General features: G+C 34.4%; 1 protein-coding gene across 4 annotated transcripts in view; it reads right to left on the minus strand.

Annotated features, from left to right (window-relative positions):
* Window positions 1–1,026: 1,026 nt before the first annotated feature.
* Window positions 1,027–24,760, minus strand: part of LOC128996282 (septin-7-like) — a 66,883-nt gene continuing 43,149 nt past the window's right edge. Inside the window, exons 4-12 of one of the 4 annotated variants that reach the window (XM_054421494.1) lie at window positions 22,494–22,600; window positions 21,321–21,454; window positions 20,482–20,704; window positions 20,068–20,257; window positions 19,496–19,661; window positions 16,917–16,958; window positions 14,496–14,631; window positions 13,606–13,760; window positions 1,027–2,938 (exon numbers count right to left, since the gene is read on the minus strand). In XM_054421494.1, coding sequence (XP_054277469.1) covers window positions 2,890–2,938; window positions 13,606–13,760; window positions 14,496–14,631; window positions 16,917–16,958; window positions 19,496–19,661; window positions 20,068–20,257; window positions 20,482–20,704; window positions 21,321–21,454; window positions 22,494–22,600 — 1,202 coding nt within the window. In that variant the 3' untranslated portion in view covers window positions 1,027–2,889. Of the gene's footprint in view, window positions 2,939–7,678; window positions 7,858–13,605; window positions 13,761–14,495; window positions 14,632–16,916; window positions 16,959–19,495; window positions 19,662–20,067; window positions 20,258–20,481; window positions 20,705–21,320; window positions 21,455–22,493; window positions 22,601–24,760 lie in introns of those variants that run through there. The other 3 variants (XM_054421496.1, XM_054421493.1, XM_054421495.1) reach the window with 3 other exon arrangements.

The raw sequence follows: 24,760 nt of genomic DNA on the forward strand, positions 1-24,760 counted from the left end.
GTTTTGCATCGGTACGCTGACAGCACCTGGCTATATACTTGCCTGTTTAGATGTGTCGGGGTCGGAGTTGATGTTCGTGTAAAGTTTGCGTATTTCGAGTAGACTGTTCTGTGGGAGTGTACGAGCGATCTTCTCAGCTTTTCTGCGTCCGGATCTTAGCTGTGTTTGAATCTTACTATGTGAGAATGCTGTTTATAGTTAATAAAGTGTAGTGTTTCTAATAAAAAATCATTTAAAAACTAATAACTTTCATTCCAATCCTGGACATTTGCAGTTATTTTCTCTCTCTTGTAAGAAAATATTGAAAATTAAGAAGCAGATAAGTACAGTAGTTCCTAAAATTCACGTGTTTTGTATGTTTTTAAATCTTTTCATTATCATATTTAACTAAACAAGCCTGCTGATTGATTATATTGTCTACCTCAAAATGCATTTTGAATGGTTCATGAAATAATAATAATAACCTTTCTGTGAAGTCAAACCATAAACGAACGATTTCTTAGAATTGAGAAGAAGTCTATGGTCGTTTGACCATCTCACTGAATGAGCAAGAGAATTGGTCTAAGACAATAGACAACTGCTTTGAGGAATACCAACCGGGATTCTGATTTAAAAATTTTTACTGGATAAAAATAATAAGTGCATTATCCTTGATAGGACAACTACTCTGCAATCTAAAAATAAGATTTTTAGTAAAACTTAACATAAATTAAGTAAAAATCTCAATTATCTGATCTCTGAAAAACCGTCACTCTGTTTTAGAATTAATATCCATCAAGGATTAAAGGTTCTGTAGTTTCAGCTATAGATCAAACGAACTCAAAACACAAGCATTATAGATAGATAGTCCTACAAGATTTAAGGTACTTAAAAAGTAAACTTTGATTTAACCCTCTCTGTAATATATTTGATTACCTATCGTGCTGAATCATATTAATTATTGAAATCACTAACATGATTACTAATCATACTGTAAATTATAACAGACATTGCAATTGGGCAAATAAATACAATCACAACTTTTCTATTTCAAATAATATTTATTATGTTCAATGGTCAGTATAACCACCATTTACACTAACCACAAAATAACTACATGATCTATCTTATTATTAAACTGACATTTATAAAAAACAAAACAAATTACATAACCACAATAAATTACATAAAAAATAGTGTAGTACCGTACATATTCGTTGTAGTTAAATATGCCACCTGGTAATTTCGTCAACTAAAAAAAAGCTCCCTGGAAACATTGCAATAATAATTATTAAAACAAAAAATGCAAAAAGATTTACAAGGAACTTTAAAGTCTGTACATAAGTCATGAATGGTCTTGTAGTTGTGACTAGGATTTAGAACAATATCCTTTTACAATCAAAGTCTTTTTTCTAGTAGCGGTAACCTCTCTTTAATATCATACATACTATAGAATTTTTTGAATTTTCTTAACACAAAACAGGTAATACGATATTTCTTGATATCACATCATGACAATTTGTTTAAAGAACTTAACGTCAGATAAAAGTCTTATTAAATTTGCACTCTTCCAATATTTCTGATTTAATTTTTTTGAACTTGTTTTCCAACAAAGTATTCCAAGATGAACAGCAATCAAATAATACATTTTTCTTCGACAAATCATATTTATATCGAATCGACTAAAAGCTTGTGTTGAATTCAAAACAAAATAGAACAGTTCACAAATGGCATATTATTGTGTGGCTTTTGTAAATTAGGTGCACAAAAATACTAATTCAAAACTTCCGACAGTATATTTTTTCTTGTAAAACCGTAAGCTACCTGTATTAACTTATACACTATGACTGAGAACTTGGAGACTTAATTCTATCAACTCTCTCAAGTAAAGTTTGTTACTAGTTCTTATTTTGGCACACGACTATCTGGATATGCCGATGTTTAAAATCTGCAGACAATGTTATAGCACACAATACAGAAGTTGCTTGGAAAGGACCATAAGAAAGCAAAATTATTTTCACAGCCTTTCATTTTATGCTTTACTACATTAATAAGGTATTGAAATTGTCTTTGTCTTTAAAGAGTCATTAAACAGTTCCAATTTTTTGGTCTATAGAAGTTAAAAAGTTGAATAGCTTAAATATAGAGCCAACGTATGTAATGTTTAGCTTGAATTTGTATTCCCTAAATTTTTTTTCTGTGTTCACCTACGCCATAATTTAATAATCAGGATTGTAAATGTAACGTTAAAGGTGCCAAATTTAGTAAAACGCAAAGTATCAAGAAATTAAATGGAAATTTTTATAATTTCACTACACATAATTCTTTCTATCTTGATAATATAAAATACATTTTAATAAACAATCCCATACATCTACTATTTTCAAAACAAGTACATAAGTACAAATATACGAACCCATTTGCGATTTTAACTTAATAAATAAATGCTTCCACAAGTTTGGAAATTAACATATAACAAATTGTTTGGATCTTCATGCACGCAACCTTACGAACTAAAAATCTACTTTTGACATTCATAGCATTTACAATCTAGTTGCAACGATGGAATGGTCCGTTGTTACGTAAAATACATTTCAGTCAAAAGATAAAATCTGAGTACCAGCTACACTTTTTATATACACCACGATTGAAATAGATACCAGAAAAATGCACGTTTGCACCGTGATTCTTACAATCTACTTTATAACTTTTTATTTACAGATTATGGAAGTGTAATGCGTAAGTAATAATTTAAATATTTACATCGTAAGTGACACTTATCCTTTTATAGTTACACAGCTAACGAGACTCTGGGAAGATGAAGTTTTCCTTTTGGACGTCCGTTTGAAGTTCGCCCGCTCGTTCTTTTTAAAATTTTAATTTTCTCCAAACTTATTTTGAAGTCAAACTTTAAAAGAGCCCCTTCTTCTTGCTTTTCTTCTCTTTGCCATCCACAGATCTGGAAAAATATTTGGAATAAATCACATATTTTGTGTTTAAGTTTTAATAAATAATAGAATTTCGCTGTGAAATGCTTTCAATTTGGAATGATTATTGTATCAGTATAACACCAGTAATGTGTTCTTTAAAGGAATAATCATACACTCTGAAATGTCACATGTTCACATGTTGAAATTTCTAGATTGGTTTTTGCTTGTAAATTAAATATATTTGAACCCTAATAAAGTCTGCTGGTTAGCTGATCCTGATGTAGTATATTTCTTCAAACCAATAAAAACTTAATGTTTCTGAAATATTTTTAGGAGTTAAATCAAAATGGCAGTACAGTACTTTAATATGCGTAGATTTGAATGCCACTTTAATGCTAAATGATCGCCTATTTTTACTGTGAATAAAATAAATTGGATGTTAGGACTAAATATCAGAATAATTTTGGATTTAATTAACCCTTTGAGTGCCAACGTCCGGGGAACCGGACGTTTTTAAAACGAGCCAAAAGTGCCGACGTCCGGCCGACCGGACGTTTTTAGAACGAGCCAAAAGTGCCAACGTCCGGCTGACCGGACGTTTCGTAATGATCGAACAGTTGTCATAACCGAATGGATACTCGGATTCTTTTAACCCATATATTAACATTGAGTCGAAAGTTACTAGATGCGATACATCGATTTTTGTTGGTCGAAATATCGAAAATTCGATTTTTACGAAATTTTAACCTAAAAATCGCCAGATCGGGCTCGGCATTTTTAGCGCGACCTTCGGGAAAAATCATCGGCATTTTTTGAGCGTTACTTTTATTTCTCGCCTGGCACTCTAAGGGTTAAGATAGAAATTTTTTTTTATTAATTGAGTTTGTCATTTTCTTGCGATCTCTTGTTTTAGTACCAAAGGAAAATAAATGCACCAAAATTAGACATAGAATTTCTTTTTTTATTGAGTAATTCAAACGAAGCATTAAGTACTTATTGAGTAATAAAAAGTGTTAAGTAATAATATTAAGTACTTATTGATTAGGAGTTAAGGAAAGGCCAATTGGCTGAATAGGATTATTATGTACAAGGATAGGGATCAGCTAGCTTACCTGGTAGATAGAGTCCAGATTAGCCTTGATTACACATAAAACACATGACACAACACAGAAAAACTTTATCTGTGTTGTGTCATGTGTTTTATGTGTAATCAAGGCTAATCTGGACTCTATCTACCAGGTAAGCTAGCTGATCCCTATCCTTGTACATAATAATCCTAAGTACTTATTGAGTAAAACATGAGGTAGAAAACTAGAAAATAATAAATACTGTGGCACTTTGGGTGCTGATACAGTGCAACCTAACTCATTGTAACAACCTCAATTACGAAATACTCAAATTAATTGTTCCTTGTTAGATTGAGGTTGCACTGCAATGTTAAAATATGATGATGATAGGTATGACTGTAATAAATATCCAACTAACACTATGTTAAATCAAAGTTTAATGTTAGTACAAAATAAACTAGCAGATCTAACAAATATTACTCTGATTATTTCATATGAAGATAACCTACAAATGATAAACTAAAATAATATACCTGACTAGGCAGTCTTGAATCGTGAGAATGGAAATTCTCTAATACTTAATAAACAATTATGAAATTGCTAACTTTGTCATTGTTCATTGTTATATATGTATGTAAAGTTTTGAATCATAGACAAAAAGAATTAAATAATGACTGTCAGCCGTGCTGCGGTTACCATAGGTTCTGGAGCACACCGCTGGGAGCGCCGTGTAGTTACGTAGCGTGTACGCCTGCTCCAGAACCTATGAGTAACCGTAGCACGGCTGACAGTCAAGCTTTAATTCTTTTTTGTCTATGATATTATATACAGAACATAGCTTATTTCGACAATCACTGGGAAAGAGAAAGAAGACGTAAACAGAAATTTAAACAAATAATACGGCTAAATAATATAACCTTTACAACTACTCAAACACAATATTGCTAAATAAACACAACCCACCAAACACTAAAATTAACAAAAAATCAAACACAATAGTTGTATTATAAAAAAAACATTGGTCGAGTAGGAACAGTACTATTATTATTCAAACTTGGTAATAAAATTCAAAGTCGTTCAGGGTCACAATTGCATATTTTTTACATTGATAGCGGTTGGGCCAGGTTCTAGTGGGTGACAGATGCATCGACAGAATCACAAAACGTCCTAGTGAACTTCAAAGACAAATAAGTGAGTAGTGGTAGTGAAACTACGGCAATTTTGTTAATACATGTACAGTAATTAGCGACTCAATCTGTTTTATCATTGCGATACCTTTTTCGTTTGTTTCCAATAGGTTGTATAGGTTGTCGATGTATAGACCTGCACACTAAACTATCTTTTTTTTAACAATGTAGGACAAAAATTACCAATTTTAGATATGGTAGACCTAAACAATACCATGGATTGCTGTCCATGAACATCAAGATTCCGAAGTATATTATTTTGGATTCAATTTTGGGCTTAGGTTTCGTTTTTTGGCCGTCATTACAACAGTCGATGATCGAATCCTGAAATTTTGAATCCCAAGTGCTAAAAGATCAAGTCTAATGGTTTTGTTATAGGCTATTATGAAAAAAAGAACGTACGTAATGTAAAATTAAGTGCGGTCTGCAGAGTGCAATTTTGAGGGAAAACCCGTAAGGTATTTTGACTTGTGTAGAATTTTTAAATTGATGCTCGGCTGTGATATTTCTTTGTTGCTTGGGTACCGGTAATTATTGTTTTGGTTTGATTAATTTTAAATTTTAATATTATTTTAAAAAAACTTACTAAATAATTAACTAATCCTTCTTTTACATTTTTATTTTAATTAACATTTTAGTTATATGGGATGCATCCCATTACTCTTAAATCAACATCTTCGTTATTGAGATTAAAAATTCAAACTCAAATACATTTGTTCAAGATATTACATGCATGGCCAAGTTAACAAAACTTGTCGGCCCTGGTTCTTCAATTAACGTTATTTGTACATCTCCCTAGTCTGAGGGCATGAAATGGGTCTTGTAGCTATTATATATTTTTTTTTTCTTCGTGTATGGCTATTTTTTTCTTTTTTTTGTGATGTGATTTAACGGTGTCCTGCCGCAATTATCTTAGTGGATTTAACATTTCCTCCATCTACAGTTTATGTTCATGTTTTCAATTTATTATCACTCTGTCTCTATTTCTAAACAAGATAGAAAATTCTTCATTTCATTAATAGAGGAAACTCCTAAAACCTAATGTCAGCCTGTATATTGTCAGGATATATCAAGTCTTGCTCAACCGATCCGGTGGGATTGAAGGTCGTCTTGATTCCTTTTCACATATCTTTTTTTCTGTTTACCAAAAAATTATCGCCCAATATGATTCCGTTAACCCAAAATGATTATTTATTTTATTTCTGTTGATTGCCTATTCCTTGATACTAAGGGTATGAAGAGAACTGTAGTTATATATTTTTAAGGTTAAGTAGCTAAATTCATGAATATATTGAGGGGTTTTCAAGGTTAAAAAATCCATTTTAAATTTACTTTTTTAAGGTTTTCACAAATTCCCCGTATTACATAAATATCCTAAGAATATTATTTTGCTAGTGTAAACACAGTTTTTAAAGAATACGGGACCACATATTTTATAATTGTTTCATAACAAAGAAATTTATTATTGCAGTTTAATTGGTAAAAAGTATCACATTCAAACAACTTGGAACATCTTCATACAGTTTGTTCAGTATCATTTCTAAAGACTTACAATTAAACAAAAACATCTACTTGAGACTATGTACAAAAGATACATTAAAGCTAAAAATAGAGTTCTTCTAACATAAAAAATATGGCATTGGTTACAAATAATGGTACTCTTCATTCTTTGAATCGTTAATTCAGTATATTAATTTGTCTGAAATTAAATAATAGAGCTTGAATTCAAGTCCATGCTCTAAATTAAGTTATAAAACTATTGAATCATATGAAATACCATACACCAAACAAATTCTGTATTTTTCACCACACTATGATGTTTTTGGCTGTATTACATACGTTAATTGGTGGCTGAAAGTTACGTTTTGCTGGCCATGCCAGCTGTCGCCAATTTGGGGACCGAGCAGGTTTTTACAGGCCGGGGCCGCAAAATCAGCTGTCCGCTTACTTACTTAAAACATGAATGCGTTTTAAATACACAATCAAAATCCATAGCATTGCAATATAGAATTGTGTTATTGTCACCGTTGCCTAGCAACGATTTATTTTTATTTTTGCTGATTCCTCAAATTATTTCTTCACATAACCTTAAAGTTGTACGATCAGTGTGCATTATTATAGTGGTGAATAGTGGTAATAGGGTCTAGTGTGGTGAAAAATAGCGTTCGTACCACGGACCGAAATGGTTTTGCAGCTCTCGATCGATTTAAGTTCTCGACTTCGTCTCGAACTCAAAAACTATCTCGAGCCGGCAAAACCTCATTTTCGGCCCTAGGTACGAAATATACTGTTACATTGTTGTTTCCTTCCCCACCCTTTTAAAAAAACACCCTTTTTTCTTCAGAAACTAAAACACCCAAGTATTGTCTTAGTATCGACTTAAACGCAAGAGATAAGTTCGATTCCCAAAATGCTTACATGATATGAAAAGCAAAACCATTCCCAACCATTTAGTAATCAAATTTAAGTCAAGATTTTATCTAGAAGCTTATTGCGATCAGTTTCCACAGTAAAACGACATATTATTTATAATCAATGCCATAAGCCAGTCTACAATAACACAGATAAGTTCAAGCACAGCTTCGTAGAGGCACACAGTTTGATGGCAGGAAGAGTTACTGCTGCTTGCACTCGCTGCGGTGTTGAAACGAGTGACGCCGAGTGACTGCTGCACTCAACACACGCTCGGGGAACCTGCGAGTAACCATTGTACGCTCACAAACATGCAACGACCATGCCGCAACACATGCTAAACATAAGCCAAGCAACCGAGAACACAAGTATGATTGACTTTTTTGAAAATGCTTCCAACTTTAGAAGCGATATTAGGATCAGGAGTATAATGTACTACGAAATATTTTTGTGCATACTGACTTCAAATAGTAATGGTTTGTTTCACAGAAATTTTGTATTTATGTACATTAGTATGGTTTGTAAATATTTTTATATAAATGACATGCTTTTAGGCGAGATATCATTTGTTTGTAAACATTTTGTGGGTTTACCTCACCTTTATTATTGTTTTGTGGGACTCGTCATTCACACAAATCAGTCCAGGGGTTCAAGTCTGACTATTTGCATAACCCAAAAACATCCCGTTTCGAAGGATAGGAAACCTTAATTTTGTCCCGCACGCAGGTCGAACTAATGTTTCCCTACCCTGAAGAAGTGGGGGATGCTTTTCTTTTTCGGTTTACGTGAAACCCGAGTTGCGAAATGTCAGACTTGATTCCCTGGACTGATGTTGGACTGTGTCTAACTGTATGACGAGTCCTGGATTATCACCAGACAATAATAAAGGTGAGCGAAGCCTACAATATATTATCAAATATACTTTGTATCCCAAACTTTGCAGATACTTAAATATTAGATGACTACGCTTTCAAATTTCAGTTGAACATTTTTTGGTGATTAGTAAATATAGTTAGATATAGCTCACTGGGCAATGAATAAATAGTAATTAAAATCCCAATATTTTTATTGTAGTTCCCATTATTATTATAAGCCCACAATTATTGATATGTTGGATCAGGATAGGAGGTGTATTATCAATATTTTGTTCATAAGAACCCTTTCCAATTAAAATTTGTATTAGAAATCGTCCAATTTAACTGATTACATGTTTTTTTTTTGGTTTTCAAAATACAATTTATTACATTGAGTAAATAATACAACTGAAATATTTATATTTTCTATACAATAATTTGACAAACTTTTGAGTTTTTTCTAACTGAAATTACAGAACAAGTAATCTAAGGTAAGTTCTTTGAAATTAACAATGACTAAACTCTAGTCTATATTTTCAAAGCAATCTTATGGTGCATGTACACAAAATGTATAGCAGGTGCTTTTTTTTTACCTAAGATTCATTTTTAACTACAATTTTGTGGCAATTCTACTGAATATCTAATCTACTTTCTAAAATGTCACTACTTCATTACTTTTTCACACACTACAAATTCCTTGCTACGTACAACAAAATGTTTACAACTAAGGGTTTGACACTTCAAAAATCAAATACTAAATCCAGAAAAGACATTTCGCCAAATTAATTGAATAATAATCAATGCAAGTGGATTTGGTTTTTAAAAATTCAGATCCAAAGAAATTTTTTTTCCTAGGATGCTAGGCATGAGCCCGGGATTGTTTTTCACATTACTTCAGGCTAAACCCAGGGGTTGCAGCATTATCACTTCAAATCCATTGGTAATTTGGTGGGGATTTGAGCACGGGACCTCAGGCACTTAAGTCCCGCGCTATAGCATACTTACAGCTCACTCCCCCAAAATCCCCAAAAATAATTGAGGTTTGTGATGTATCAGGGTACAAGGGATTGTGTTATTTTTTTGGAGATAGCAGGCTTTGGTTTAAGAAAAAAAATCACCATTAAAAAAAATTTTTAAATGAAAATTGTTTGGAGGTACGATGGTTTATCAACCTAGGAAGGTTTTAGTTAGGAAGAAATATGTTCATGGCAACATTTGACCATATAATGTAAAGTATTCCGTTGATTCTCCCGGGATAAACTTTATTCAGATAAGTCTGCTACCCCAACAAAAATCAGAAATCACAATTAATTGATTTAAAAAGCAATTTTTCATTCAGGATAAAGTTGTTCATCACAAGTACACCTTTAAACTACTATAAGCATGTTTTCATATCCCGCAAAATTCTATGACCGTAAATATGCAGTATCAAGCATAATGGTTTTACTGGAGTTAAGATACCCATAGCGATCATAGCAAGCTTTAAGCATTAATTTGAAAGCAGTATTGTCAATAGATAAAAACTAAAAAGCAACGTTACCAAATCAAAATGCCCACTTATTATTGCAGCTATTGTTTGCGTATCGATTTCCAAATGTACAATTAATAACTATTGTCTATTAAGGGATGCATTTTCTAGAATTTACTTACCCTTTAATTATAAAATAGCCTAAAGCAACTATTTCTATGCTATGGTTAAATTCGCTAAACTATATTGCGTCGTAGTTAAAGTAAGATCATGGTCATTCAAAGAAACTGTGCATATTTAAGTCAATTGAGGAATTATTGTGGACATTTTCAATCAGAAGTGTAAAAAAAAACAAAGTTTTCATCCTTTTAGCGAATTTCCCATATAGGGAATAAGCTATTACCGTAGTACTCATGGTAAGACCTGGACGCGGGACCGATTTTTTTTTTCGTTTTGAGGTCCCTAGAGGCCAAAAACACCATCCGTTCCAATTCATGTAAATATATATTTATATATATATATATGTGTGTCCGTTAGCGCGATAACTCGAGCAAAAAAGATCCGATTTTGATGAAATTTGGTACAAATGTGTAAACCTACATTTATTCGAACGAGTTCGCGATCCAGCATAATCGGACCATGGGAACAGGGGTTTATGATGGGGGGTTTTATGTTTTTTATGTTTTTCCCATTTTTGACCCTAAAAACATAAAATTTTAGAATTTCTTTCCCAACCATTTTGTAGAGCTTAAAAAAAGAAAAAATTTAGTATATTGGAGCATTGTTGTATGCCTAACAGTCACGGAGAAAATGAAAAAAAAAATGCAAATTTAGAATTCCCATGTTATTCTTATGGAGAAAATGAAAACTGTTGTAGTTTACTTGTTTATGGATATATGTTGATCAAATCTGGCAAACTTATTTATTTCATCCTATACTATTGACGTTTGGTCATAAAACACTGTTTACCTTCCCCGTAGCAGCAAACCTAAGCACTCGTTATAGCCTATCTAACGTTATTTAAATTGGGAATAAATATGTCTTATTTATGGAAGTATTTTAGTAAATATGTAATCATACAAGTTGAAATTCGCTTAGTCTGCAGGTTTGCTGCGGCGGGGGTATTTACTAAATGTGACGGACAAGATTTTGCATTAATCCCTCAAAAGACATAAATTTGCCACCACCAAAACTGTGCATATTTTAAAAACAGTTTTGGAAACATAAAAAAATGTTCTTACATGAAAAATAACCTTGTTTGAAAAAAAAACTACTATATGACATTTTATCTCCAAATAAAAAAAACTCAATAAACATAAAAATTCTGTTTAAAATCTTAAATGAAATTGGTAAAAACGGGTTCCGAAACAATGTTTCGGCATGTAAAAACAATCGGAAATTCGCTAGATTCAATTATAACTTTCTAGAACAACTTGCACTCTAAGAACTAACTCAATTGGTACAACAAAATATATAGGGTGTCCCAAGTGGTTGCTATTTTTGATTCAATATACAAGACACATTGAAACACGCTACAAGCTTGAAACTCAACAGCAGCAACATATACATACATAAAATGAACACCCCCAAGTCCCTCTTGATTTCGACCAATCAGAACAAAATGGAGAAACACCGATGTGCACTTTTCTAATCTGGCTAGCAAACTTGTTTACTAATTTAGTTCTTATTTTGTTCCTCAGCCATTTTTAAGTAGTTCATTGGAATCCAATGAGACTCAGGGTATTTATTACATATGTATTTATTTCATTGTAGAGTTTGTAGGGTGTTCGATATGTCTGGTATAGTAATTGAAAAAAAACCTTCAAGGGACACTCTTTATTTCAAGGATGGACAAAAAATTTAAAATGCTCAAAAAATAATTTGATTGATGATATAAGGCAGTCAAAATTTACTCTAATCTAATGTTACAATGGTTTTTACGCCACACTACATTATTTTGACGAACTTCCCACGCAAGGATTTAGTCCAGAAAACAGCTGTTTACCGCCAGCTTATTCAAATGGGGTTTCATTGCGTAATACTGTTCTGCAATGAGTTTTACCGGACACCAATCAGCTGATTATACTGTATTTGCGTGGCAATGATTGGTTATAAACAAAAACATAACCTCTCTTAGAGGTTATGACTGGTGATGTTTAGTCCTTTAGTCGGTTGAAATATATAAGGATTCGTACGAATTAAGTAGTATGGCGTAAACTATCGTACGTAACTCGTCCAAAATGTGTGTACCGGACTCGTATGGTAATCCCGTACTCGACTTCGTCTCGCACGGGAACGACCACACTCGTCCGGTAAACACTTATTTTCAGGACTAGTAACGTAATATACTATTGTCCAACATTTTTAACAAATACAAAAAAACTTTAAAAAGGTGAACAAAAACAATTACATAATCTTTTAAAAGTAACACTGGGGTTAAAGAAGGTTCTTATGAACAAAACGGAAGACCAAAAGAGCAAAAAAGGTTATACAAAAGTAGACTTAAATATTACCCACATAGTATCTCTCTTTGCTGTAGGATCAAAAATTAATATTAAAACTAAAACTCCCAAAGTTACTGTCAGGGCAGCTATAGAGCTATCGAGGATATAGATAAGTTTTAACTTTCTTTATTTGTATAAAGTCACCAACAGAGATGTGCGAGCTTCTTGAAATCCAAGTCAAGTTGAGCCTAGTCTAAAAGCTCACAAGAGAAAACCAAGCCGAGTGAAGACGTAACCCTCATGATATTATTTGGTCTGTTTAAAGCATCTGTGAAGATTGTGCGATCACAAACTCTTGATTAGTTGCGGATTGCGGCCACAATCACTAAAATTGATTCCGATGTCACTGTGATCGCAGAATATGATCACAATAATGCCTCAATAATGGATATTTATAATGAGATTTTGATAATATTTTTTATGCAAATTACTCCAAATTTTTTATTAGAAAACTAATGAGATTTTGTTTGGTCAAATTGTAACCCATCGGCCCTCTATTGACAGAATTATCCTTGGGTGGTGGTGGTGCCCAGCACAAACAAAGCATTCAGAGCAGGGCCCCTTCCTACCAAAAAAGTTGTATCCCTCCCAACAATACTAACACAAATCTCAATGTATAATACTAGTATTTATAATCCCACTCTATTTCATAATTGATGTAAAATTCATAAACTTAAACATTTCCACCATCTGGATTTTTACGATTTGATCAAACTAAATTTCAGTGACTTTAGGGGGAAGGGAGGACGTTAAAACATACTATCTTTGGTAGACAATACTTTTCAGTAACGTGAACATGAGATAGTCAGACATACAATAAAATGTGCCGTAACAATTTGCAGCTGGTTGCCTGCTTCCAAAATATGTTGCTCTCTGATTCTGCATTATGAATTCAATCATTCCCTACAGAAAGGTGTAAAACAAAAGGCAGGTTTGGGAACTATTTTAGTTAGCCCCTATCTTTTCCGTGACTTTTGGAATCTTAAAATGAAAATCTGCTACTTTCCAGTGACTTCAGTGACCGTGACCGGGAAACACCTTGCGCTGGGACCCTGTGGAGCCGCACCTTTTGAAGAAGCTTTAGACAGGCTCTGCATATTATAAGGAATTTTAACACGATAAAAAAAGCTTGACTTGATCGAGAATCTCAAGCCCGCACACCTCTGGTCTTGGAAAGTTCCAACGTAATGTAATGTCTACTCACTCTCTCTCTAGACTGCGCCTGCGCAGCTCCTCTAGGCTGACTCCGTTCTGTGTCTCCCAAGCAGAAATCTCAGCCTCCAGCGCCTTCCTCTTCTCCTCCAGCTCGGACTGTTGGGCCTCCAGCTGTTTGCGCATCTGGTCGTGCCTCCTTTGCAACTGTTGCAGACAAGATCGTTACGATCAGAAAGATTTATAACTACAATGGGTGAACTATCGTTTTTCAAACATTTGAGAGGGAGTTTTGTGCAATGTATAAAAACAGGTTGAAAGAACATACCTTAGGTAATCTAATCTATGAGACCAACAGGGGGAAAGAAGATATACACGCAACATTCTCCTTCTTAATATTTTCATATGCTACAACCGTACCTTTCCTAACCTTACATTACACTGTAAACTGAAACATAAACTTTTTGAAAACAGGTTGGATGGTGAGTAGAATTGGCATACTTAAGATATTTATCTTCTTTAAGACAACTGCCTTCTTTTCAATCCATTTTTCCCTTGAAACTAATCTAACATTTGTCTATCAATTAATGATGGTATCATCCAAACGAAATTGTCAAATGATACCAAGACCAGGGTTTGGACTAGTAGCCTTACTGTACTAAAGACGTAAATAATTCCTGTTGATTTAAACAAAATAAAATAAAACATATCCCTCACCTAGCTTGACCTATTATACTATCGAACCAAAACTAGCATCTCAGAAACAATAGAAAAGACGTCCTAACTACCTCCCCAAACCTAGCCTACCCTGAAGAAAAGCAAGGAGAACAGAATGCAAAGTATAATTTTAATTCTTTTATTTTCTGTTCCTTTTGAATCTAAAAAGCTATCTCTACCATAAACTAACCTCGTCTAACAGAAAGATAAAACTGTACAACTCACGTCAATCTCAGAGTCCTTCAACTTCTGCTTCTTCTCCTTGACCTTCATCTCAAACACTTGCTCCATTTCTTGCTCCATCTTCTTCAGCTTAGTGTCGTGCTCTCGCTTCTCCTCCTCCATCTGAGCCAATGGGTTCCTGCACAGATGCGATACGTTAAATAAATGTCAAGAACAAATCGTATCTAAAATCTCACCACAATCTGATCGCTGCCCAAAACATGTAAAGTGAAACCTCAATAACAAGATCCTGGATAACAAGTGTAATTTTCATATACCATCCTCAATCTTATTCCCTTATTACGTGTTATTGCAAACCTCAATAAGAAGTTAACCTTGATAACAAGTCTTATTTGATAATCCCCAGACACTTGTTACCGAGGTTCTTCTGTATATATTCTTTAAGTTTTTATGACCTAACAATTTTAAACTAGGGTAAGCCAAGCATTTAATAAAAAATGTAATAAGCTTTTATCCATATTACTTGCCTCCTGGATTGGAAGTCTATAACAATTAAATAGGTTATTGAATTGTACAAAAAAGGAGGACAGAGGCTAGCTTACCATGAAGAAGTGCATGTTCAGTGGCCTACTTACACTTCAAGATAAGCTAGCTGCTATCCTCCTTATTCTACAATTCAAAATCCTGGCCTAGAGCCTTCCCTTGAATAAAATTAAATAAGTTAGTGAATTACCATGAATTTCATAGGTTTTTTTAAGATATTAATTTTGTTTACAACTGTGCATCTGTGTGAGTCCTCGGGCCTTGCGCAGTCTGGGATTCATTATTATTTGACCAAATGCTGAATTTTTTTAGTTTGATTGTGAATATCTGTTTTATGAAATTTACAACCGTAACAAGTAACTAACCTATTTATTTGGTTAAGTTTTTTTTTTTTTTAATTTCAAGTATATGATCCGTCTAAAATTTCTGAATATGTTCAATAATTGTTTTATTCAATCATGATTGAGAAATTAAAATTGAATGAGTTAAATAACCGGAAGCAGCATTTTACAAACATAAAACCAACATTTTTAGTTGCTATTAATTTTATTTACAATATTTACCAATCAATTAAACAAAATTGTATGTAAAAGTTCAAAAAAAATTTACAGAAAATTTATTTATTATGTACAATCAAATCCAGATATGAGTATTAAGGCAATTCAAAGAGAAAATACAAACAAGCAAAATGATATTTAAAAAATTCTACAGTGCAAAACTACATAAAATGCTAAAATCATTGAGGTAGGACTACAACAAACCTGGGACAAACTTTGATTTTGAATAATTCTTACCCAAACTTATGAAAAAGTTTACAATCTTTTGTTAACAATTTGTAAACTAATTATTAAAAAATTAACACCAATTAGAGTGATACATTTTTTAAGGATAAAGTGATAATGACCAATTACCAATACCAAGTTCAGACAAAAAACTAAAATGTAAGAAAAAAACCAAACAAACACGAACATGCACTTTAAACACTAATTTTTGGGACCAGTAAGACTGAAACAAAAGAACATAAAGCCTATACAAAAATCATAAAACATCACAAACAATAAGTAAAATACCACACAAGAACTAGAAAAAAATACATCAGCAACACTATAAAGAACAGTACACCTCTCTTGAATATAGTACAAAGGTCAGAGTCAGGTGAACCAGTAGATCGCGTTCAGTATTTTGTACAAATTTGTGGACTTCTCTCATCTTTATTATTATTTGGTGATATACAGAACTGGTCATACAGTTAGAGAAACTCATACTCACATCCCACACAATCGTCCTGGAGAATAAGCCTGACATTTCACGGAACCCAATAATCTTCTTCAGGATAGAATAGCTTGATTGAAATTTAACTTAATGTAATGTTATTTTCAGCCAAATAATCATATTCGAGAGTATTTTCACAGTATAAGTTCACATAGTATCCCATTTAACCACTGATCTAAAATTTGATTAATATCTGGTGGTAGCACTTATCAAGGGGATTTTGTGGTGCTGGAAGCCATTTTGTAGTGCATTAGGATAATTTTTACAAGACTATAGTCGGTATGATGGAACCTGTCTCCTGAAAATCCGTCTACTTGGGGACTTGAAAATGGTTTAAGACCCTAGGGAAAGGTCAGGAGACCAGTTCCATCGTACAGACTATAGTCAACTACAACCTTACCAACAAAACAATTGCTCGTTTGAAGTAGTCAAACTTTAAACTAGTGTTACCTCCATCTAGCTCAGTGGTTTTAACTGACATCATCCGATCTAAGGCTAAGGTTCCGTATTCAACTTAATATGCAAAGAGTGCCTTGCGACCCTTAGGTAAAGGTCAGTTCAGAGAGGGTGTACTGTATTCACAAACATATTCAAAATAGCATTACACAAGACAGTGTGGAAGCTTGCTGGCCCCAGATGTACACTTACCAAACAGTCATGAATGTGTTGTTCAGTCCTTGAGAGCACAAACTGAAGTCAAACAGGGTTACCAAACCATCAGAAAAATATCAGGTCGCCAGCAAGCTTTATATACACTACTGTCTGTTCCACATTCTGTCTGCTGTAAGCCAGTGGTAGTGGAGCAGTGTGAAAACAATGTTCCCAGACGGTTTTTCTCAAATCTTAAATATTTATAGGCGACCTTTGTTTTTTTTTTAGAGTCATAACTCAACAGCTGAATGGGTTTAGCAGTTTTAATAAGTTAATCCTCTCCTAAGATGGCGGACAAATCAAGAACTTATCCGGCGACTTGTTCAGTAGTCGCAGCGTAATCAAAAACTATCCAGTGGTAGTGGCAAAATCATGAGCATAACCAGTGGTCAGGTCCCGCAGTTGTAGAAAAAATATCATCTTCTGCAATCGTGGTAAAATTGCAAACATCTCCATTCGCAGTAAAATAGGGAACATCTCCCTTGATCATGGCAAAATCGTGAGCGACTGCATATTGTGATAATAATTTCTGAAGATGATGAGCGTTCTCATACTCCCACACTGGAAAATTTATAACACCACTGGCTCTACCGTTTAAAAACTGATTACGTTTGTAGTTTATTCATTTAATAGATTTTATATCGCAAATAACTGGAATAAGGTCAAAATTCCGTCCACCAGGATCATTCCAAGGTCCCCTTCATCATGTTAGAGCAGAAAAACTCCATGGACCTTACGAAAGAGTCTATATCTCACGCTAGCTAAACTGTGTATAAAACGTAACTTACACTCTGCTCAGGATTGAACTAGTAAACCTCAATTGACAGGCATCAGAATGTGAAACAGACAGTAACATGCAGTTCACAGAACTAGAGTTGGCAAACACTTGCTGTATGGAAGCGGAACATTCAAAGCAAAGCTCGTAAAGGTGCTTGGCACTAAATGTTTACAATTGTCTGAAAGAGGTAGTCAGGGTGCATGTTTATTTTACATTTAGAGAATAACGTAAAATAGTTTTGAATTACAATTTCTTTTCAGTATACAAAGATAGCCATCAAGTTTGAGAGTGTTTAATGAGTTTAAATAGCCTAATTATAAGTTGAAAACCATAGAACATTAACAAAGCAAGGCACCAAGCAAAGCAAATGAGAAATTTATTGTTGAATCCTTTGTGCATGTGTTAAATCAGTCCTGTCCTTATCAAGTCAATATCTATGATAACAACTTGTATTAGTTAAAATTTGAAGATGAAAAACGATTTTTAAGGAATTGAAAAAGGACAAACCCACATAAAGAAAATAATTCCAGGCAGTTTACACACGAAAAGTTCTAAGCCAAATGTTTTTCCAACAAAAACTAGGTAAAAACAAGATAATGTAAGTAAAAATAAATATGTGTAAACTATAAAATAGTTTAGCTAACTAAACATTATATATTAGGCTACTTTCAAATAAACTAACAATTCAATATATCAATTATTTAAGATGGGGGCGCAAACATGACAACGTTTATCATTATGTTTATGATAGTGGAATCTGAACCACATTTTTTCCTTGTAAATAACAAATTGGTCTAATTATCAGGATAGTAATGCGGATAGTCGTAGTACTCACTAGTAAAAGAGATAGGTAAGCGTTATTGTTCCGAAAGATAAGTATTACTGCCATCATGAATAACAAATGTTTGTATACGTATTATTTCCGGTAACACTTTTCTTGACACTGACGGAATAAATGATGAATGATCATCTTCAAATTACAAGATGATCCCATCTACATGGACCAGCTGTAGATAATTTAAAAAAAAAATAACTTAGTTCAACGATCTACTCGGAGATTGAGTTTCTGTCTAAAATTCTATTTACTCCTAATGTTTTCGTTACTGTGAAGTTAGTTTTACAATAGGCCTAAGTTATTCTTTCAGATTGGCTTGGTAAAAAGTTTATGTTAGCGTGTTAGGGTTGGAATATCAAAATGAAAATAGGTTTAACTAATCTGCATATGCGAAATCCACATTGTTGTAATACCGCAACTAGTTTCGACTTCACATGAAGTCATAATCAGGTATTGAAGGATGTCTCAATCGCTTCTTTAGAAGGTCATAAACATTTAAGTCGTTGACACAAGTACATAAAATCAACATAAAATCTGTGACAATAAGGTGGTAAAACGATTAAATGACAGGACACAGCAGTAACAACGAATGATGTGACATGACCGGATGGATGTAGGAACTAGTCTAAACTCTACATGTCCGCAGTTAAAATTCTTGTGTTTGTGTGAGTCTGACGTGCTGAATGTACTGTATGTAAATCGACAATCTGATTGTGGTATCCTTCAATGCCTTATGACATCATGAGAGAAGTCGATACTAGTTGTGGCACAGGCAAAAATTTTGATTACGCAGCAGGTATCTGAACGAACTTTGTTGAAAAGTTGGCTTACGCGACAGAAATTGTAAGTTCACATCAACACACTTTGTTAGTGGCTGAATTCAAATATGTTCATTTTCATCCTAACAGGCTATAGCTTTTACATGTTGATGGAATGTCTAAAGAGTGGATGTAGAATACTAACTTGTTGGAGATGCGGGAAGGTTTGCCGTCGGGTCCGTGGCCGGCCAGGCTGATACAGCGGAAGTTCTCGTAGTGAACGTTGTTGGTGACGTCCTTGAGGTCCTGCAGATGTGTGCGTATCAACATGTTACGCAGTGCGATAAAGTCACAGTGTTCCAGGTTCTCCACTGTACAAAACATTAGAATCATGACAAGTTTTATCTAACAACAACAAAAAAAAGAACTATAAAAATATAATCTTTGAGGATGTTTCCCCACTTAAGGGTCATCGATCAACTAAAATTCAGTCTTAGCACCTATAAAGATTTTATTACTAATGTTTGGTAAAGCCACAAAATTTTTCTGGATGCCTTAGATTTTCACTGAAACACACATACACCAACCATAGTACCATTATTTTCACTCCTCCACACACCCTCTCGTCCACAAATATCATCAATTATTAGTAAAACTATTGCACTTATACCCAACACCTGTATGCTCTAGGTATTGCTATAATCCTGCAAATTTTATAGCAATCATTCATTGCTCTGGTGATAGTGTTCCCTTTCTAAAACATTATAACACACATACCTTCCACAATTCCCCAGGGGTATCTCCTGCCGCGCAGCTTCTTGCCGTCCATCTCTATGACGGTATTTGAGCCGACCACAGCGAATGGGACGCGGTCGCGCAACGCCTTGTGTAGCTTGGACTCTTCATCGTCTTCTGTCTCTGGGAACTCGTAAATCTTGATCTTGTGTTGAGCAATCTCATTCAGGATCTGAAACAAAATTGTGGATTTGTGAGTGTTAATAAAAAAATTCTGCTGAGAAGTTCGCTAAAACGTGGATGATAAATGTACCAGTATTGATATAAATAAGTTGGTAGTTTCCAAACTCTCATAAAAGCAATCATTAAATTTTGTTGTCCTATTGCAAACAAAAAAGTGAAAACAGTCACTTTACGCCATAGTGTAGAAATATACTAACTCACACCATAACTCACCTGTTTCTTGAAGTGCGCACACTCGTCGGGCGTCATGGTGTCAGCCTTCGCTATGACAGGGATAATGTTGACCTTCTCGTGGAGTCTTTGCATGAACTCCACGTCGAGGGGCTTGAGCCCATGACCTGACGGAGCCACAAAGTACAGACAGCAGTGCACCCTGGTGTCTGGTTGGTGAGGCTTGCGGTTCACTCGAGACTCAGCGTTCAGGTACTCCTCATATCTGTGGACGAGTAAATATTGTCAATATCCGCTGCCTATAGAAAAAGTGCTTGAAACCAGGATTTTTCGTTTACCTCAGTGGCTTTTTCAAAGTTGTCACAAACTATTTCCCAACCGTTTTTGCTGGTGCACTTCACAAGACAAAATGATTTTGCATATCACTAAGTCACATATAGAGTTAATTACGCATGGAATACGTTTACAGTTTGTTACTTAGCTGGTGTAAACAGCAATTTATATACAGTCGAACCTCGTTAGTACGAACTTCGGTAAAACAAATTCCTTGATAATATGAATTTACCCCCCACGTACAAAATTCGTCTTATAGAGGTTCGAATATAGTCTAATTGGATCTTTCCCTGGCATGAAAATACAGTGCTGAAAACAAGCCGGCGCTCAGTGATCACCCCCCACTACTGGTCGTAAACAAAGTGGTCCTCAGCACTGAAGTGGTAATTCTAGTTATTTTTGTGATACCAACTGAAATCTTCAAACCAAGAAAACCCAGAATAACGAATAACAGGAAAATATGGTTTACTATGGTTTTAATGTAGCAAAATTTAATCAAAATTGGGACAGAGCTTAAAAACGACTCCCTCGACTGATTCTTCACCCACCTAGACTCGATGTAGTTGATTACAGGTTGCCAACAGTTGGAGTTGTCGACTGCGTCACCAAACCCTGGAGTGTCGACAACTGTCAAACTGAGGTTGACTCCGTTCTCCTTCAACACCACTTTGTTGGTCTCCACCTATCAACAAACTCATCTAAATCTCCAAAACAGACAGCTCAAGTCCAACACTGACATGATGAGATATGTTCATTAGAATGTTCATTAGAAACAGTCATTGGTCATTGTGAGATTTTAAACCTGCTTGAGCATTTACAAATAGGTAATGGGATTAATAGGTAAATAGGATTAATGTTTAGGATATCTCATATGCCTTTGCTTTAGATCCAATAGTCTGTACTTTAATGCTGTAAAATCTGATTTATCAATTTCAACTTGACTATTGCAAAGTTACAAGTGTTTTCAGTAAAATTACGTCTTCAACAAGCTAAAGAAGTTGCCAGGTGTGCCACTTCAAATTTAATACCAGTGTCAAGTTCTTTACTTTCCACTACAATTTTATGCAGTCTCCAATTCAATTGACAACAAGTCTCTGTAAAGTAAAACAATGAGAGAGAAAATCTAAACTCCTGCCAAGTTTGAATTGTATTCCATGATTAGGTTTCTGTGATACGAGGGTCAACACCTTTCAAATTTCATCACCAGTTAAGGAATGTGAACAATAAAAAGTGATTTTATGTACCGGTAGTAAATATGCTAAATTATAGAAGGAACGGTCGCAAATATTTTCACAATGTTTAGCAAAGAGCAGGCTGCTGAGATTATTCATCAGTTTTAATGGTGGCAGTGACCAAGTTAAGGCTAGTTTGAATGCGGTATGAATGATGGATTGTTAAACTGATAGAGGACATCCCTAAGAATACCAAGGAAAAAACGAAAGCTTGGTAATCATAAACCTGTTGAGCCGCAAACGCAACACTTCCTCTACTTTAATCGCTGTTTCGATAGGGACTGACAGGCAGCGCTGTACTGAGCAAGGCGTCCTGCTGGCCGTGTCATGCAAATGTATACCTTCTACCAATATTGTCCATCTAATACACTTTTCTCCAAACACATCCATCAACAGCCAATTGAATACCAACTGAGGTTGACTCCCTTTTGACAAAATTGCGCTTAATTTGCTAAAACCCTAACACTTCAAGCAGTACGCTTCAATTACCTGAACAGTTTTCTTGACTCTGAGTGAAGGGCCGGGATGTGCTTCGCTGTAGATGTCTGCCAGGAACATGGAGTTGATCAGTGTAGACTTGCCAAGACCCGACTCACCTATAAACACACATTGAACTCATGAATACAAGCCATAAGGTTACTCTGTGATACATGGGTTTTGAAGAAATTAGATTGAAGTTTAAAAAAATTAGCTGTGTGAGGTTGAGGTTGTAGCATAGAGCAGAAGGGCTTTGGTTTTAAGGAATGGGAAAGAGGTACAATTTACTGGTCACCATTAGACCTGAAATTTCACTCTGACTTGGTTGAAATTGAAAATTCTGTCACTAGAAATGAAATGTTCTAATTTTTGTGTTTAGTGTAATTTTCAGTATTTCTTGTGCCAGAATAAACAATTTTCTAATCCAATAAGCCTCCGATCCTCACAAAAAACTTTCAATATGGACTTGTTAACTCATGGAAAACTTATGAAGTAAGCTCATCTTTTGAGGAAGAGACTAAATTAGTCATTTTAAGGTGGTTTAAGTTAATCAAATTAACAGTCAGTCTTTGAAAGACTATGTCTGTTATATGTATGGTGTTTTAGTGGTCCCATAAATAACTAAGTAGGTTTTAATCTCATCTTTCAACTTAACTCCTACCTCTCTGAGACAGCAACAATTATATTTAGACAACACAGATAATTTATGTTTCCTGAGAGCTCCATGTGCCTCCTTAATCAAAAATAGAAACGAGAACTTTACATCGCTCAAATAATGAGTTTTACATTTTAAACAGATTTTGAATCTACAATTTGACAATTGTGGTGAGAAAAATATTTAACTTTATTTATTTCTATGGAGTTGTGTTTTCCATTCCTCAACACCACTTAAAAATGGTGTTTGGTTTGTATGTAATCTGTTTTTCAGGGAATTCCGTTTGCTTTAATGCACAACACTTATATACTTGCTAGGAAGTTAAAATATTACATACACAAACGGGTAACGAGATATTAATAATTTTATTAAATGAAATTGACGCATCACTAATTATCAGCTAAATATTGTGCAACAAATTCAAAATTTCACAGTAAACGTTACTCGTACTATTCAAACAGTTTGAACAAAGATCACGTCGAGAGCTGGCTCCCACACAATTTATATTGGGAGCCATAATTGTGGGTATTGTTTAACACGATGGCTCAAAAGTTCTAATGTGGGAACTTACAGAACTGTCGGTGACGGTAGCATATTCATCAACTTTCTCCCAATAACAGCTTGGTTTGATGGGTAAACTCGATAAGATCAGTTGGTATGAAATTTTAAAAATAAGGAAAAAAATAGTAGAAATAGATAGAGTAAACAATAGAACCAAAATTGATATGTTGTGATTAAAGCACATTAGAAGCCTGTACATTAAAAAAGGCCAAGCTTATAACTTATAATTGATTTTTAGAATCAGATACACAATTTCTCCCAAGCCATAAAGATGGAGCCCTAAGAATGGAGAAAAATTGATAAAATACCAATCTTGCTTGAGCTATCATATAAACTGGGACGGGTGGCGTCGTCCTGTAATCCACCTAATAGGAGGTTGCGAATTGTGGATATTTATAGGCATGCACTGTGGATGTGATACTCCCTGGTGTGGATTAACGTCTGCACAAGTGAGAACTACCACTATCCGCAGTACTATCCTGATAATTAGACCAATTCGTATAGGCCTACACCAAGGCATAAATAATGTGGTTTGGATTCTACTATAAACTGTAGGTCCCTTAGTTGCCATTAGCTGTATGGGCTATTAATTAACATCTGTTTCTAAGGAATATGTCGGCCTTATTTATTAACAAGACTACAAGATCGGCGCCACTCATCCTACATTCATCTCCATTCATACTTGGATTAAAATACCTACTTTGTATGGTCGCCATTTGATTGAAAAGTATTAAAGTATTAAAAGCTACCTTCCATTTGCACTAATTGTTGGTTTTCTTTCAGAATTTTTGTTTCTTGTTTTAACTACACAATTCTCTGTGTGGATTTGATTTTACGATTGTACAGCTTTGGCTAGGTTTCTGTCTTAATCTTGTTATATGTTTTAGGCACTTTCTTATCAAATCAAGGTCAGGATTTGATTCCAGTGAAATTTCATGGAAACTTGTTTGTACAAAATGTGATGGAGGCAAACGAGGTTGTAGTAGGAAAGCTTCTTAGAACCCCTCGAGGTCCTGGATCTTGAAAGTTTTTTAGCTATGTGATAAACAGCCCTCTTGGCCTA

Source organism: Macrosteles quadrilineatus, unplaced genomic scaffold, assembly GCF_028750875.1.
Source record: "Macrosteles quadrilineatus isolate MER2022 unplaced genomic scaffold, UCM_ALF_1.0 Scaffold_6__1_contigs__length_79288215, whole genome shotgun sequence".
Classification (NCBI taxonomy): Eukaryota; Metazoa; Arthropoda; class Insecta; order Hemiptera; family Cicadellidae; genus Macrosteles; species Macrosteles quadrilineatus.